The following is a 19,163-nucleotide window of genomic DNA, read 5'->3' on the forward strand; positions in this document are numbered from 1 at the left end:
GTAAATTTGATTCATCTATAGGACTCTAGAATTCTAATCTACATACGGTAAGCGTGAAGGTTAATTTCAACAAATATAATATAAGATCCAGCATCTAGAAGAATTCCTTGAAGACAATATTAATCATAGTATGAAAATAAACAAAGTTATGTAAAATTTTTATTTTTAAATTTAGATGAACCAAATTATCCACATAGACACATCTTAAAACAGCGAAGAAAATATTAAAATTGTTATTGCATTTTTTTTATCTTTATAAGTGCTTATACAAGCATTTGAATTTTATAATAATTTATGTAAAATCAGGTTTTCTACTAACATGAAATTTGCATCATTTTTTGTGCAGTGCAACATTTTAAATTTCCCTCTTCTGTGTCCACTGCTATATGAATCGAAAAGTGACATTCATTAATCTTCTGAAAACATTTTTGTTAGATTGGAAATGAGCATTCAATTGAAAAAATATTCCACAAAAATCTAACAAAAGTGGTGAAAAATAAAATAAAAACATCCAGATAGTATATTTGAGTGAAATAGCTAATTTTGTGTTTGACAGCAAGGAACATCGATAGTCATTCTTTGCCGATAGTGATGTATTGCGATTGAAATTACAATTTTTAGTCTAAAAACTGCAACAAATCACATAATTAGTCTTTTTTCAGTTTGTCTAGTCCAAGAAGAATTCTCTCAAACTTTTTATATTCAAGTTCAAATTTATACGTGGAGCCACTACGTCAATGTAGAAATCCCCACCGTCAAATTATTGGTGAATTTCGTGGTAGGCGGAAGCCATATTGTTTTACATTTTGGGTTTATTTCTTAACAAAGACGGACGTTAAAGTGTTCCGTCAATAGTTAGTATTTGTTTTCGTTGTTCCAGTCTTTTTAAAAATGAATCCTGAATAGTAAGTAAACATTTTGAATGATTAATTTTTTTCTTGTAAAAAGAATTTTGCGTATAAGTGGTCCACCTTTGGGCAATCCGTAATACCTCAACTTTGTAGCCTATAATATTTTCCTTTTATTTATGTAGATTTTGTTATTGTTATTTTTAATAATAAATGACACTTGAATATGACTTAATACACCTTATATTTAAATATTTATCCGTGTACTCCTTTGTTTTTCTATTACTTTCTTCAACATTTACTGTGTATTATGACGTAGCCTTATCCAATTGACATGGACGTTCAACGTAATGCAACTGTACCGTAACAAAGTAAAGTTACTTATTCATGTTAATTTTTTATATAATTATCTAAATTAATGTCATGAAAGTTGTTTGATAAGGCGTTTTGTGAGGGTCAAATTTTTAAAACTTATTTTGTTTTGATGAAAACTACTCATTTGTAGTGTGGTAGGCTATGAATCATTACTTTTAAAAGGGCTCTCTTGACTTCTATCTGATGACTAATTTTTCACATTCAGTCGTAATAGCTTGAATAATTTTAATAGCAACAAATTTTTCCTTACCAGAAAACCTTTTTGTAAAAAATATACTTTCAAATACATTTTAAAAGAACTATAAATTTTAAATGGTCAACTTTTTGAAGGATATCAAGGTAATTGAATTTAAAGTTGTCAACTCATGGTTGTTATTTGCTTTTTAGTATTTTATGTTTAGGTAGGCTTAAAAGCGACAAAACTCTACTTTTTTGTCAAATTATTTATTGTATAAGTCTTATTCCTGGATGTTTTGATTGCTATATCTTACTTGCCAATAAGCCATAATATTTATTCGTCAAGTTCAATAATCTAATGTCCTATGTTATAGTTTGATGGTTTTATTGATAAACCTAACTTACAGAACAGGTTTTCTTGATTCGTATTTAGTAAATTGTCTTCCTCTTACCATTTAGGCCTATGTAGGTTAGACCGTAAGTTATAATATTAATATTTTTTTATAGCTTAGAATTATAGCTCATAAAGGAAATCCTAACTAAAATATATAGGCCTTCTCGAACTATTGAGTATTGATTTTATGACCAATTTATTTAAAATGCTCTACTCTTTTTGTTTACACAAAACCTTTGAAGATGAAGAGTTGCAGAGAAGATTGGGTTATGCTACTTTTTTACTTGGGTAAAAATTCAGCTCAAAATGTGTATTAATTATGGGGACCGTTTTATATGTTGTGCACCCTACTATCAATATTGTCAATTTTTGAATGATTATAAATAAATCGTCTTAGCTTCATAAACATACTTTTGCATCTTGTTTGAAATTGTATGATATTTAATTAAAACTTTTCTATTTCAGTGACTACCTGTTTAAGTTACTTTTGATTGGAGACTCAGGTGTTGGTAAATCTTGCTTGCTGCTACGTTTTGCCGTAAGTAAATTTCAATATTTTGTCAACATCATAAACTTATTTTAAAAAGCTTCATGAACCATATACATTTTAATTGTGTTTTTATGGCAGATTTATTTCTAATCCTAAGAGAATTTTCAAATTTATATTTGATAAGTCATCAGTGGGGACTATTTGGATAAGTATAAGAATGTTAAAGTATGACAACATAAAGAGGGTTTTCAAGGCAGAAAAGCAAAAATGAATGCTTTATTCATCCAGAATGTTTACCATTTCGTATACAAGCAACATTATGAAATAACTTATAGCCTATTCAACTATCTTATTGTTTATTAAGAAAGTATCATCCTAAGGAAAAGCTTGATTGACGAGTTATTATTATTATTGGTTAATCAATCAATATTCTGTATTTTCATTCAGTTCCTCATCTTTGAAGTGATTTTTTCTCATTTCAATTTCAGATAAAATTGTCTTATCCTCCTTTTCTAAACATTCTTGTATTTCATTATGTGCTCTGATCTCAGAATTTCCTCGACATTGATCAAGAAAATGTAGATTTCATCTGTGGTAAATTCTCTAAAGACTAATTATTTTCCTTTTTTCAGGATGACACATACACAGAAAGTTACATCAGTACCATTGGTGTAGATTTTGTAAGTATTCAATTAAATATATTCTCTATAATACTGTATGACATGAATTCATTTCAAAATTATTGTCACCATCCTGTTTATACTGGTAAAAATTGTTCTATAATTTGTCTTGTGGTTTTATAGAATGAGAATGATATGGGTTTGGTTTTCCATTTTAACCACTTTTTTGATCTATCAGTTTAAGAAATAGAAGTACTTGCTAAAATTTGTGATAAACCAAGGCTGGTTTTTTTTTAATAAGACATCAACAATTAATTTCAAATATCGGGGCAGCGAGCTTAGCTCGTTATTTTTATTTATTGATAAACAGAACACAATTCTCTAAAATGATCGTGTTTATATTTTTACAGCTGGCTATAAGTCAGCTTATGGATTTCGGGGATGCGATATTTTCATTTTCCATAGAATCACTCGCTCACTTTTTACTATCCACAGGCGACGAAAGTCTCAGCTGTTCCAGCCAAGGATGAATAATCCTTTTAATGTCGTTCAGCGAGTTTTCCCAAGGATGAGACCTAGTGCAATAGAATTTTTATATCATAAACCTATGTTCCAAATTTCGTGAAAATCGTTGGAGCCCTTTTCGAGATCCGTTGAACATAAATAGCCATATAACCAGATATAAAAATATAAACAGATATACAGAAATTGCTCGCTTAACATAATAGGTTAAATTTCTCTATTTTCTATATAATCTTTTTAAATTGTTCTTTCCGAATTTCTTTCTAATAATAAAGGCAATGTAACCAAAAACGAACGTTTTTTGACCACATAGAAAAAAGTGTCAAAAGCTCAATCATGTCAGAAAGAATGCTTCTGAAATGAGGATATTGTTGTTTATAAATAAAAATATAAATTGTTGTTTCCGAATCTCTTTCTAATAATAAAGGCAATGTAACCAAAAACGAACGTTTTTTGACCACATAGAAAAAAGTGTCAAAAGCTCAATGATGTCAAAAAGAATGCTTCTGAAATGAGGATATTGGGGGAAGTTGAATTGTATTGTTATCTGTAAATTAATTTGTTGGATGCTCTTGATAATCATTCACGTCTGGTACTTGGCTAACAAGGCAAACATTTGGCTAAGTTGAGTTTAATTTATGTCAAGGCCAAAAGATTACGGTTCAGTGAAACATTATTCTCAACTTTCTTATCTTCTCTCTTATTCACCGTGGTCCGTGTTTATTACCTCTCATTAGAGACCTATCACAATAGGATAGTGAAAAGATTAGAACACCGATTAGATATATCGATGTATTTATTGAATTAAAACATCAAATTGCAAATTTAATCAACGTCAGTCTGAAATTGGTTCTCACTCCCATTAGTGCAACGAATTCTCCTTCATTAATCATAATGCATCTAAAATTCAGTCAATTATTCGTCACTTGAGTTTTAATTATAAAGCTCCAATTTTATATTTTTATAATGGTCACTCAACCGTATTATTTTCTGTAGTAACATTTAAGGATTGTGTTTAATCATTCATTTCAAATACGTGTTTGGTGTCAATTATCATTGTAACAGTTGTAGCCTAATTGATGTTTTCTTTTTTTTCAGAAAATTAGAACAATAGATCTCGATGGAAAAACCATAAAGCTTCAGATTGTAAGTATTCGTTCATGTTTGTTCAAACTTGATAATTTTTCTCACATTTTTATATATAGTTCAAGTTTATTTAGGAGGACCCCCGAGAAAACTTTTTAAATTGAGCATCAGAAAGTGTGTTTAAAGCTATTTGATAGCAAAGTTATCGGTGTTTGAAGGATCATACATTTATTATTTTTATTTATTTTATTTTATTATTCTAATTTTTACAAGAAACACTGAATGGGAGAGAAAAACTAAGGATACCTCTTGTACTATTTCTCTCCCAAATTTAGATAATAATTTATTTAAAAGTCCAAAATGAGGCTATGATTCCACTTTTCTGAAATTTAGTTCTTTTTCATTTTTAGTATTTAATTAAATAGGTCCATAAATATTAAAAAACAACAAACTGAAAATGTTGAAGGTTGAGAAGCTGGATAGAAAAAAATATTACACTCAAATCACTAATAATTGAAAAATTTTCACGTAATTTTACAAAATCATAGGCCCGGTTGCACAACAGCCGGTTAAATTTTAACCATGATTAATTCTACGAGAACCAATCAGAGAAGCCGTCTTCCCAAAAACGCCTTCTCTGATTGGTTCTCGTGAAATTAATCACGGTTAAAATTTAACCGGCTGTTGTGCAACCGGCACATAGTCTTTGTCTGTGGGTTATATCTATCACTCATCATTAACAGTAAGTTCGCTAGTGAGAACGAAATGACGTCACGAACGTTCACTTCGTTACGTTCAATTATGTGAGTGGCCAAACACATTCTGACCGCTGGGCGAAATTAGTAGATCCCCCATACATGAGGCATCCGGTCGGTACTCGGTATGTTAGACCTTTAGATGGGCCATCCACTAGAACCGTTTTCGTCCGAACTAGCATCGGCCGAAAACTACCGAACGCGACCGAACGATCACCCAACAAAGAAAGGAATAGATGCTCGTCCATTGCAACAGGTTCAGTGCACGGCCGTCTCCGGCCGATCAATTTTTCGATCCGAATTGAATGGGTTTTGCCGGCTCCATCCGGCCGAACTAACTAGTCGAGCTGAGACAACAAAGTTTTCCCAACCTAAAATTGTTTCACAGTCTTGCTTTTTGAAGTTGTTCAGTTTTATAAAGTTGTAACTATGGACAATGAAAAGTTGATGAGTTTGGTTCAAGAGCTAGCTATTCCATTGTACGGTATGCGAGACAAAAGATAAAATGTTTTAAAAATTTCTTATATTATATAGCATTTGTTTATCTTTGTCTTATTTTTGTATATATTACGTTGTGACTGTGATGACTATTAACGTTTATTGTTGTATTTTAGAATTTTTTATTGAATTGTTGACTTTGTCTTGCATTTTTGTTTAGTGTTTTGACAATAAATGAATCTTGATATCATCGTCATGATGTTCAAAGGAATCTGTGAACAAAGATTGCTTAATAATGATTAACTAATTTATTGGATATTTGTTGAAGGTAATGAATAACTGATTTAATTTAGTGGATATTTGTTTATTCAATTTTTAAAATCTCAATATAATCATTGTTTATGAAAAATTTTGGTGCCTGTGATAGTAGTTAATTCAATAATTGGCAACTAGACTGACGTAAACGGTTCCAATGGACGACCATATTCGGCCGAATTAACGGCCGGCAGATTCGTCTGATCCAACTGCCGAACGGATCGGTTGCAGTGGACGGTTACCCTTAACTGAACTATTAGGTAATGCTGATGTACCGTTAACCTAGTAGACAGGATGAAGGGAATAACTTAGACGGTGTTCTTGTTGTGTAGTGGGACACGGCCGGCCAGGAGCGGTTCCGCACGATCACATCGAGCTACTACCGGGGCGCCCACGGCATCATTGTGGTGTACGACTGCACCGACCAGGAGTCGTTCAACAACCTCAAACAGTGGCTCGAGGAGATTGATCGCTACGCCTGTGATAATGTCAACAAACTGCTCGTCGGCAACAAGTGTGATCAGACCAACAAAAAGGTCGTCGACTATACACAGGCTAAGGTAACAACTACCTACACTCATTCTTTCACATCAATGAAATTACAATAAGTTACTAATAACTTGTTGAAATACCAACACGAAATAAATCTGTATAATCTCAACTACCAAAACTAATTTTTTGACATGAATGAAATTAGAATACTAGAAACCTGTTAATGTAACTTACTAACAAGAAAAAAATCAGTTTGCTAATCTTCATTTCGCAAGAATCATTCTTCGACGTGAATTAAATTACAATACTAAAAATATATAAATCGGTATACTTGAAACTACCAACACTCATTCTCTGACATGAATGAAATTGCAATAATAAGAAGTTGAAAAATTACTTACAAGAAATGAATCTGCATACTTGAAACTACCAATACTCATTCTTCGACATCAAATCAAATTTCGTCATAATAAAAATAATCCTTGATGCAAAGTTGAACAAAACATCAATCAATCCTTTTTTATACACGAAAAGTAACTTTATCAATGATAATAAGGGTACAAACACACTGAAAGCGGAGCGTGGCGTGGCGTGGTCGGAGCGTTCATGATACACACAGGAAGTGTCTGAGCTTCAAGCGTCAAGGGCCTAGGAAATGGCGTTGTCTAAGTTTGCACGGACATTACTTTGTAAAAATAATTACTTGAAGTATCGGATACAAGCTAAGCCTGCTAGGACTAGGGGTGGGTTATTGAAATTAACCTAGATCGTCGACTATTTGGTGAATATCACCATCTGTTTAATGTGTTAATAAAGCATGAGTCCGATTTTTTTGAGTACATGCGAATGTCAACTTCAACCTTTGATTATATTTTGACGAGAGTGAATGAAGCCTGATTTGGAAAAACAAGTCATTAATTGGAGGAATCCAATATCTGCTGAAGAAAGACTTGTAATGACACTAAGGTAACCATATTTCATAGAAATATAAATAAAATGGATTAGAATAGCCTTACTTGAGATTTCAAAGTGCAATAAATGAATTTTCTCTTTTGAATAATCAAATAATACACATTACAGGGGAATTTGGACAAACATTAATATAGGTATTACTAGTGTACGTGGGAAAATCTAGTAGAACAAGTGCATAATTATGTACAAGAGTAGACCACTAGTATGTACATTAGTAGGGCACTCGCACTTAGACACTTTAACGCTTGTAGAGCTCCAAAAAACAACCAGCTTCTTCCAAAGTTTGACGTCACGCTCCGCTCCGCTCTGCGAGTAGACGCTTCCAGTGTGTTTTAGCTCATTACTTAACATGATATTGTTCACGACGCTCCTCAACGCCACGCCACGCTCCGCTCCGCTTTTATTGTGTTAGTACCCTAACACATTTGGCGCTGCCTGCCAAACTGAAGTTCTACCAACTCTCATTCTTTGACATGTATGAAGTTACACTGCTAAAAAGTTGTTGAAATGCTAAAAAAAAAATCTTCATAGGCTAAATATGATAAAATAAATTTACATTTTGTTAAACGGGAAGGGAAACATTGGAGGTATTCATAAGGAATACTGACTGTTGATTCAACCGATATTATAACTAATATTACAGTAGATAACAAATGATACCACGGCAAAGTTCTTATCAGGTTCTGTATTAACAACTGAATTGATATAGATTGTATATTTAAAAGTATATTTGTTTTACTGACTGATAGGGTCTATTGAGTCCGACAATAGAATCTTTAATGATAATGTAGGCCTATTTCTATTAATGATGTGGAACATAGCACACCATCAATCACAACACAACAGTGATGTGGAACCATTTCAACAATATTACGAATTTCCTCATATTTTACGAATCATCAGCTATTGTACTCAAGCTATTGTACTCAGCTATTGTACTTTAATGATAATGTAGGCCTATTTCTATTAATGATGTGGAACATACCACACCATCAATCACAACACAACAGTGATGTGGAACCATTTCAACAATATTACGAATTTCCTCATATTTTACGAATCATCAGCTATTGTACTCAAGCATGTTAGCATGTTGTTTTTCAGAACGTCCAATAATAATATTAATTTTATCAATGCTAAATCGAGGGAAGTTTCAAGTTCAAGTTTCAAATTTTTATTGAGCTAGTTGAACATAGAAGCATAGAGAAACAATAGCATAAGTAGATATCCCAGGGTATAGGGCGTTTATGTCGCAACTTTTACTGTTATCTCAAGCCGATTACTGTTGATTATTGTCGAATTTTACTGTTTTGTTGGGGTGAGAGTGAATGAACGGCACAATATGAGAGACTACCAGTGTCACACAGCTTCACAGGAAAGAATTACATGAACTATCGGCTTGAGATAACAGTAAAAGTTGCGACATAAACGCCCTATACTATGGGATATCTACTTATGCCATTGTTTCTCTATGATAGAAGTTACATATAGCCAAGTCACAATTCACATTGAAGAAACATACAATAAATTTCACAGCTACAACAAATACAATAGACAAAAATAAATAAAACAGATCAGTTGAAGCAAATTTACAATTGGATCAGATAATTTAGTGGTCTCCTGTACTTAGGTATTAATAGACAAAAAAATAAGGAGTTTTGCAGAATAAATTATAAATTAGTCTATGGTAGTCAGCTGCTGTAAGTAGTTTGAAATACTTTGGTAATCCAATACGTTAATTTATTCGTAACTTGAAAATCTATTGTTGGATTCAATCTCCTCTGAAACGAAATCAAACTGTTGAATTTGTGTCAACCAGTAAATAATTTCAAGATTGATTTGTGTACCCATTCTAAAGTAAATGTTTGAAATAACTGTTAACCTATGATAGATGGCTAGCTATGTAAACAATGTGTCTTTCGTGTCATCTCATTGAGAACTTGATGTAGGTAAATAAATTTGTGTGCCACCTACTTTTAAAATTTAACACATTATCAAAAATTATACAGTACAATCTTATGGATAGTTGCAGTTAACTCAGGGTGTGTACACACAGAGCGATCGAAATTCTGCGTTCTGAAAACTTAATACAAGAAAACTGATACTGTACATACAAATACTATAGTAAGGTCCGCGTTATAATGGCAGTGGGTAAAGATAGGAAAACAACGTTGTCAATTCTCAGCCTTGCCACTGTTTATAGAGGATATTCAATTTTATAGAATAGACAATAGCTGATATTGGTAACTGATGTAATATTAACTGTTCATTCTTGTTTAAAACAATTAATTATATATTTTTTTGATGATATAATGATAAATTTCCATGATTGTGATTGAATATATAGTATTTGATTGATTATATTTCTACATTGTTAAAAACCAATTTGGCAACGTTGCGGAGCTAGAAAAGAATAACTCTATCTGTTTTTTGGATTGATAGACAAGAATAGCAATACCAATATAAATAAAATACTAACATATACCTCACTATAGTACCCAGACAGACAAGGATAGCAACACAAATTTTTATCAAATACTGTCATTTAAACGTAATCCTTACTATAGTTCTATGTCTCATTGGCCCGGTTGCACAAAAGCCGGTTTAATTTTAACCGTGATTAATTTCACGAGAACCAGAGAAGGCCTTTTTGATAAAACGCCCAACTCTGGTTGGTTCTCGTGAAATCAATCACGGTTAAAATTTAACCGGATTTTGTGTAACCGGCACATAGTATTTTGTTTTTCTTCAATTGAGAGATCCAACTTCTTGTATTTGACCGCCGCCATTTTGTACTTATCAAGAAAGTAGGTGTCATTCGTAAGTGCGATGAGTGCGAGTATTTCAACTTTTCGTTATTTGTGTTTATTATCTAACATTATCAACACATTTCAAATAAAATTAACATATTGTCATTCAAAAGCCGAAACATAACCTTTCTTTTTACATTTAAACACTAATTGAACAGAACCTTTTAGGTTATGTTCATACACTAGACAAATTAAAATCTCGCATATCTGAGGTACTCCTAAGAAATTGGACCGCAGATCTCGAAATGCCTGACTTATTTGTGTTATAACGTTTTGGTGAATACAAGGTCTATAAATACAGGTCATGATACAATCCCGTGATGCATTACAAAACCGCCATTTTGTGGGGTTCTAGTTCACCAATTTTCAAATTTATTTTCAGCTGTTATCATTGTATATTGAACATGATGATTGTGTTTTTAGTAATTATTAGAATTGTAAGAATAATTCTTCCTACAGAATTATAGTATTTAGCAAAATACTAGAAACTGAATTGTTGAATTTTAGATTTAATTGATCGGGAACTCAAAACTCTTTTTGAAGTTGGCCTCGCATATTTCTCTCTTGTCCCAATGCCTTATGAGTCATAATCCTTAGGTTACAAGAATAAGAACAATTTTTAATAATAAATAAATGAATAATTTAAGCATTTATTATTTAAATTTCATCACTAAAAAATTGAAAACCTGAATTCACATAAAAACTAGAATATTGTTTTTAAAATGCATAATGCATGATTTTGCTACGAGCAAATTGAATTAGATTGGATTTTCAAATGTACCGCCATGAGATAGGAACAAAATGGCCGACCCGTTTTTTGTTTTTTTTAGACCTTGGGTGAATATATTTTATTGTGTAATGATGGATGTGTTTTTTCGATGCAGGAATACGCCGACCAGCTGGGCATTCCGTTCCTGGAGACGTCGGCGAAGAACGCGACCAATGTTGAGCAGGCGTTCATGACGATGGCGGCCGAGATCAAGAACCGCGTGGGTCCGCCCAGCTCGGCGGCCGACACCGCCAACAAGGTACGCATCAACCAGGCCAGCTCCAGTCCCATCGAGTCCACCAAGTCTGGCTGCTGTTGAGACCCTGTCCATCTCCACACCAACCGTCGCCACATTGTGAGTACATACATACTAATCATCTCCATCTCCTGTCTTCTTCTTCTTCTTTTTCATCACATGTCTTCTTCTTCTTCTTCTTTCATCTTCTGTCGTCGTCTTCTTCTTCTCATCAATATGGTTGAGGGAAATTGGCAGGGGAAAAAAGAATCCATAATCCATTCAAATTTACAATAATTTATTATCAACTAAGTATCCTGTAATCTGCACTTGAGTGACTGCACATGTGAATATACCTTTACTACAATATTGTCTTAAGCCCGGTCCAGACGCCGCTCAAGTTTAGCTTCAGTTTTTGCTCAAGCAAAAGTCGGAGCATGTAAGTCTGGACGGTAAAACGGATGGGACTTCAAGCTTAAGTCGTCAAACTTAGGATTTATCGGCCGGGAATCTTTTTCGATCAAACCGTCCGTTTTCTGCCTATCCACCAAAACCTAAATCGCGTAAAAATGGCGATAGAGAAATTGTGATTTCAGATTTGGATTCAGCGCCCTCAAATTAATAAAATGCCTTGCGAGTACTTGAAAATAAGCAAGGTTTTTTATCGATTGTATATAACGCTATTTAACCATTTTTTTCTTTCTTGATTCTCATGATACTCTCAGAATTTGATGTTGATATTATGATTTACTATCATAAAATTGTGATTTCAGATTCGGATTCAGCGCCCTCAAATTAATAAAATGCCTTGCGAGTACTTGAAAATAAGCAAGGTTTTTTTATCGATTGTATGTAACGCTATTTAACCATTTTTTTTTCTTTCTTGATTCTCATAATTAATAAAATGCCTTGCGAGTACTTGAAAATAAGCAAGGTTTTTTTATCGATTGTATGTAACGCTATTTAACCATTTTTTTTTCTTTCTTGATTCTCATGATACTCTCAGAATTTGATGTTGATATTATGATTTACTATCATGATATATTGCGATGTACTATTTTGTTGATAATAATACTATCTACAAAATTTCAATCCATTTACAATCACTGTGTCTCGAGATATGACATGTAAACATAGCTATTTAGCGATTAACAGTAATATTTTTATTATGTTGTTAAATATAGCATTATCCAGTTGAATCAGCGAAAAAATACAATTTAATTATTACTCATCTACCGTATATACGTCAACCGTATACAATTCAGACTCAATGAACCATATCACAATTCATATTGAAGTGACACATAACCTCTAGCTACTTTGAACTGTTGTAAAAATTAGAATTTGAACCGTTTTGGGCGTAAGTTAGCCTGTGGTACTTTTCTGTAAGTTGTATAATTCTGAATGATTGAATAAATAAATAAATAAACATATCAAGAACTGAGTTTGTGAGCACAAAAATAGGAAAACGGACGACATAAGACGGATGCGTGTGGACGCAATTTTACATCCGTCTTTTGCTTGAACCAAACGATCCGTCTTTTGCTTGAGCAAACGACTGATGGCAAACTTGAGCGTCTGGACCCGGCTTTAGCCATGTATTATAGTGAGCCAAAACCAACATCATCAATTTTTTTTTATTAAAAGTTGTAGTTACCAAAAATTATTAATCTAGAATTTATTTCTTCTCCATTATGACTATTGTTTTTGTACTTTATTCGATAAATAAGGTGTTTAACACATTGTTTATAGCTTCTACTCTTCCATTGACGGGTTCTTCATTGGGTTGCATGAATGCTCTCGAAGTGTATCATCCTCTCAGTAAATTTTAATAATGATCAAATTCATTATCAATTCAAGGACAACTTATTCCTCTCAAATACAAAACGCTTACTCTCTCAGTAAAGAACAGACTCCTCTCCACAAACAGGCTTAAGCCTTCGTGGATGACATGCATGTAATTTTTTTCTCTCTTTCCTTTTCTATTCTTTTTCTTTTTCGCCTTCTTCTTCATCTCTTGTCTTCTTCGAGACAGGAGGTCTTCTTCTACTTATTTTTCTTCTTCTTCATCGACATATTTTCTTATTTTTAATTTTCATTATCTTTTCTTCATCATTTCATTCTTCATCATCTTTTCCCCTTCTTTCTTCATTTTATTGCCTTATTTTCATCTTATTTTTCTCCCTCCTTTTCATCATCGTCATCCACTAATCACCTAGTTCTTCCTCTTCTTTATCTCTGTCATCTTTCCCCACTTTTCTCAATCTTATTCTTCCTGTTTCTAATTTTTCTTTGGCATCTCATCTCTGTCCACCTCTTCATTTAAATTGTAATAGTTCTTTTTCATCTTCTTCACTTTATCATTTTTTCATTTTCTTATTCATTTCCCCTCGTTTTCTAAATTTTCATGGTCTTCTTTTATCTTCATATTAGGAGTCAGGAGGTCGATCAAGTACGCTACTTCACTAGTTGATGAAAAAGGTAGACAAGTAGAGTATCTACTAGTCGACTGAAAATGCAAGATAACTAGACTTATAGCCTGGTTTTCATTAGTAGAGTTAGTGGTAGAGCTCCCTGGGCGAGTACTAACTATCTTGTGAACTCTCCCAATGAAAACAAAACGTTCATGGTACCGAGAGGCTTTTCATGTAGTCTAAATTATGCAATAGTCAACTAAATGAAACATATTAGTGAAATAAAACATATTATACTCTAGTCGATTGACAGGTTTCATGTAGATTATACACTAGTAGTTAACTAGAATGTTCAATGTGTCAGTACTTGATTGTTGATTGCAAATAATTTACATTCTGATGAAAGTTTGTTCAGTCTTATATCAGTTTGAATTCATTCTACTGTTTTCTCTGTGCATAAATGAACGTATTCTAATGAGATAATTTTTTATTACAGATGTGGTTAGAACAAGTGCGTTCCTCCAGCTATCCGATATCAGTCAATTGACTAAACGGAGGGACTCAGAACTACATCGGTTACAAGGCATACACTAATGGGAGAAGAAATTTTTGTACATAACTATAATAATATTCTGACAAATTTTATATTGCTCTTGTCAGAAAATTCAGTTGAAAACATAAATCATACAAAAACAAACAGACATTTGTAATTCCTTGTGCAGGTTATGAAAAGTGTTTAATGTTCTTGTATTACCAGAAGTGACATAACTAATTATTATGAAACGATATAATTGCACTTAATTGAATTTTTAGCCTTGTATCTTTCGATTTATATAAAAAGGGATTGAAGTGTGCTTGTTTGTTATTAGGTTTCTTTTTACTTTCTTTCTCAAAAAAGTATCTGTCATTTGGAAATGAGAAATTCTGTTATATTTATATCTTGATAGTTCTTGTATTTATTAGAGATGGTCCCCGTTTGTTATTTTTTATTTAATTAGCAACTCCGTGAGGATAAGGTATGATTATATAATGAGTATATATAGTTATTATATAAATATTATAAATAAACCAATATGTAAGTAAGAGATTGTGAATGTTATGTTGATACTGAATTCTTCTTTATATATAATGCTAATGATCATAGTTTGTGATTCAAATCGATTGTTATTTGCAAAATTTACAATTGATTGGTGAGGTCAATAAATTTGCACGCTTTAAACATACCGTAGCTTCTCTTTTGCAGCAATTTCATCATCATCATTATTGTAATAACATAGTTGAAACATTCTCTGTCGCAATTTCATTTGATAATAATTAATAACGATAATAGCTGAATATTATAAATATACAATTTGGAAAAGTGAATTATTTTTTTAAACATTCCATTAGAGGCTAGTAATTTTTTAATTATTTAATGATTTATACATACATGCATATGTAAATGTTGTGCGCAATAAAGTAGCACTGGCATTTATGCCCAAATGTTTGGAATTGTATTGAAAAATCACCCTCGATCCAAGCTCTAATCAAGGGATGTACTAAACATTTCGAGAGCTTGGGTACATCGTTATTGAATTTTAGAGATGTTCAACTTCTACGAATTATTGAGATCTCTTTGATTATGCAGCTTTAATTTTCTTTGATTATTTTTACTCTCCTATCAATAATTTTTTCTTGACTGATTTTATCATTGTTGATTGGTACCTGAAGTAGCAGTTTTGGTTTTTTCAAAGCTCATGATAATAAATTTTAAGTTCTTGGTAGTTTTCAATTGAGGCTAATGTGGGCGTAAGTCGATCTTTTACCGAGATGAATTGTGCCCATCAACAATAATATTGATTATTGGATTAATCAAACGATAATGTAATCAATCAAAATAAAGTTGAAATGCTCTTTACTGTACTTGAATAGTTTTTCAACGGTTATTTTCGAGAACACACTAGTTTTCTTGTTCTAAGTTTTAAATAAAAAGAAACAATTATGGCCTCTTTACCAGTTGAGCAAATTCAAGTCGATGAATATTATTCCTGTTTTACCCTTCTACTATTATGACTTCAGATTCGGCTTTTCATGCATTGTTTAGTGATTGAAGATGAAAAAAATAGTATCTGAATAAAAAGCAAGAATTAAGGTCTCTTTTCCAATTGATCAAATTCATATTTAGGGAAAGATTCAATTTCCAGTCTTATCGAGCTCTCTTCCTACAATGTACAATCATAGAGAAACAATAGCATAAGTAGATATCCCAAGATATAGGGCGTTTATGTCGCAACTCTTACTCAAGCCGACTTGTTATCTCAAGCCGATAGTCCACGTATTTCTTTCCCGTGAAGCTTTATGACGTTGGTAGTCTCTCATATTGTGCCGTTCATACACTCTTACCCGGTCAAAACAGTAAAAATCGACAGTAATCAGCTTGAGATAACAGTAAAAGTTGCGACATAAACGCCCTATAGCATGGGATAACTACTTAAGCTACTGTTTCTTTATGGTGCAATGGATTGGGTATCTTTGCAATTCTCTAATAGGGCTTCTGTGTTCTGTACCATTAAATTAATGTCTTGTTACTGAAGATTTTATTGATTTTTATAAGAGACTATTGACACTTCTCTAGTCTGTAGTAGAGTAATGGAAACACAAATTTCAACTTGAACGTCATTTGTGTTGGAGCCAGTTTATTGCTTGCATGGAATTCTTCATTGAGGAAATACTGGCAACCTTTTCAGTTGGAGAGATAAATGATAAGCTTAGATGGAAACTGGTGGGAGTCAAATTAATAATGTGCCTAGTTTTTATCTCTTCACCATACACGAGAACCAGATGGCTCTCACTGAGAGATAGATATGGCAATGAAAATTCATATTTTTATCTGCTATTTTAAAGTGTTAAGCAAAACACTATTATAACTATAGGTCTATAGTATATTCTATACAATACTTTTCCTGTTTATAAATATTCAAAAATTTGGAAATAGTTATTTGTGCAACTAGTGCGCAAAGTGACAGTTTGCTGCACCGAAAGAAACGTTTACCGGAATGGTTTGTTGAGTGCAGCAGAGGAACTTTGCGCACGTATTTTACATTCAATTTTTCCTACAGTTACCATTTAATATGAAAAGTGGGTAATTATGGGTAAAATTCGCTGAAATCCATCAAATGTTTTTCTGTGTAATTTTATTATTAAAAAAGACCTTAATTTATTGTCAAATTGAATAATGTAGTAGTAAATGTCTGAAGGCGGCTGTCACTCATGTCGCTGTCCTCGGTGTCCTTAATATTATTATAACGTGCACCACAGTCACTGTTACCAACTTCATTTTGATTTTGCTGCACTGTTGCTCCATATAACCTATTAACTATTTTGCGTTGCCATGTTGCAAATCTGGAGTGCAGAAAAAATTTTCCCGCACTAGAGCGGAAAAGTGATTCTTTGCGTTCTGTAATCAGTGCAGGAATGGCCACTTTTCAAGGTAACTGTAGGAAAAAAATTTTCTGAAGATGAAGCAATGCAGTAAAATAATAATGATTTTTACTTTAATTGTATCAGTTCAAAGTCATACATTATCAGGAGGTCTGAGGAGGTTCCATTATCAGGGAGTATGAGGTGGATGGCAGTAGCCTACTGGTCCCTATATGAGAGATTATGATTACTTTGGAAATGGAATTATGTTTGACAATTCTACAAATCTGATATTGAGCGTTTGTATGATACATTTTTCATGAAGTCAATAATATTTTTTAGTGACTTCACATAGCGATATAACTCCTAATTTCTCATGAATGAAAGCAGTGGCGGTTCTAGACAAAAAACTGGGTAGGCAAAACTTATCATACTGTAGGTCTATTCATAGACCTAGGGTAGGGCTACTTAAGTAATTCATGTAAAAAAGACGTCAAAGCATATAGGTATTAAATGAAGATGTATTAATAAATATAAAAATTGTTAATACTCATATTTAATTGTTCAATTCGACACTATTTTGCTAATAGGCCAACCATAATTTTGCTGTTTTAATCATTCTTTCAAATAATATTTCAATTTGATAGGCTATTTATTTGGAATATCGAAGGAAATTTCTGAAATAAATACACATTTTAGTATTCATGAAATCAACGGTTTATTACACTTTAACATTATTTAGAACATAGAGTAATACATTTTATATTTACAACTGTAGTCTTCTTTGCCCAACATTGCTGAACGCCTCGTAAGATTTTTTCAGGGTTCTTAATCAGCCTTTCACTTTCCTCTCGTTCAATAGATAAAATTGAAAGATTAGTTAGACGTTGTGTTGTCATTGTAGACCTGAGGTATGTTTTCCCCGTTCTAAGCATAGAAAGCCCTGCTTTCACGCACTGCAAATGTGGCATAGTATAGAATAGAATAAAAACAATTTTCTGTTGAATCATCTAAAATATAACTCATGACTATAAACATTTAAATATTCTTCCAAAATTTATTTTTTTATTTAACATTTTTAGGTTTACATGAAAAATTTAAAAAAATCTCATAAAAACTGGGTAGGCGGCCGCCTACCCAGCCTAGGCCTAGAACCGCCACTGAATGAAAGTCTAGCAACAAGTGACTGATAACTCGATAAGCATCTAAGCAGAAGAAAGTAGTTTTTTCAATTGTACATAATAATGTTCCTTATGGAACCTACTGTCATATCATACTCGTGCATAAAATATTGAGCTGTTTCCATAGTATTTCTCACTAATTATTATTATTATTGTCATTTGTTACGTGAAGCCACATATCTGAGCAGAGCTCAAGTGGCATGTAACATGTCATGAACATTTTTCTATGCAAAGTGTATGCATCTGCATAAACTCAAAGTATGAAGGCACCACAACATTCCTCCATGGTATAGGGACACGCTTCCACAAGTATATTAGTAATTGAAGACAAGAAAAGCCTATGACTACCACATAACCGTATTCTTTCAGGTAGACAATTGAAGAGCTTCAGTCCCGAATAATATGGTCCTTTTTCCAAAAGTGTCAGTCTGTGAGCGGGGTACTGATATACAGCTGAACTCTTTGCTCTTGTGCTATAGCCATGGCAAACTACATTTCCTTCAAATCTCTCTGAATTTCTGAAGACAAAATTTACAGTCTCAAGGAAGTGCAATGCTGGGACCGTGAGAAACCTGTATTTTCTAAAAATGGGCCTACATGAATTGGATGGCCGCAAGCCCTCCAAAACACGAACAGCTTTCTTTTGCATCTTAAATATTTTATATAAATTATTTTTACTATTCCCCCAAAAGAAGATGCTGTAGCGTATTAGGGCTAAAAAATATCCATGATACACCTTCTGAGCTGTCTTTATAGTGGATGCAGTCCTCACAGTTCTCAGTGCAAAAAGTGCATGATAGAGCTGTTTTATAAGTTTTTCCAAGTGTTTATCCCATTTCATATTTTTTTGCAATTCCACTCCAAGAAAACT

General features: G+C 32.7%; 1 protein-coding gene across 2 annotated transcripts; it reads left to right on the top strand.

The window, feature by feature from the left end:
* The first annotated feature begins 500 nt into the window (after window positions 1-500).
* Window positions 501-15,194, top strand: LOC120350953 (ras-related protein Rab-1A). Of its 2 annotated transcripts, none has more exons than XM_039426389.1 (7): window positions 501-905; window positions 2,260-2,332; window positions 2,917-2,964; window positions 4,525-4,572; window positions 6,353-6,580; window positions 11,179-11,418; window positions 14,209-15,194. In XM_039426389.1, exons 1-6 carry the CDS (start codon window positions 892-894, stop codon window positions 11,380-11,382), a joined length of 615 nt encoding a protein of 204 aa, XP_039282323.1. In that variant the 5' UTR covers window positions 501-891; the 3' UTR covers window positions 11,383-11,418; window positions 14,209-15,194. The 2 variants fall into 2 exon arrangements, 1 of the variants encoding a protein (XP_039282323.1); XR_005571121.1 differs by lacking the exon at window positions 501-905 and adding an exon at window positions 1,174-1,562.
* Window positions 15,195-19,163: the final 3,969 nt, after the last annotated feature.

This window comes from Nilaparvata lugens, chromosome 4 (genome assembly GCF_014356525.2).
Source record: "Nilaparvata lugens isolate BPH chromosome 4, ASM1435652v1, whole genome shotgun sequence".
Classification (NCBI taxonomy): Eukaryota; Metazoa; Arthropoda; class Insecta; order Hemiptera; family Delphacidae; genus Nilaparvata; species Nilaparvata lugens.

What these genes read in the sequence shown, in the direction of transcription:
- LOC120350953 (XM_039426389.1), top strand. An exon ending in AAACCATAAAGCTTCAGATT is followed by an intron (nt 4,573 to 6,352) that starts GTAAGTATTCGT and finishes CTTGTTGTGTAG; the next exon opens with TGGGACACGGCCGGCCAGGA. An exon ending in TCGACTATACACAGGCTAAG is followed by an intron (nt 6,581 to 11,178) that starts GTAACAACTACC and finishes TTTTCGATGCAG; the next exon opens with GAATACGCCGACCAGCTGGG.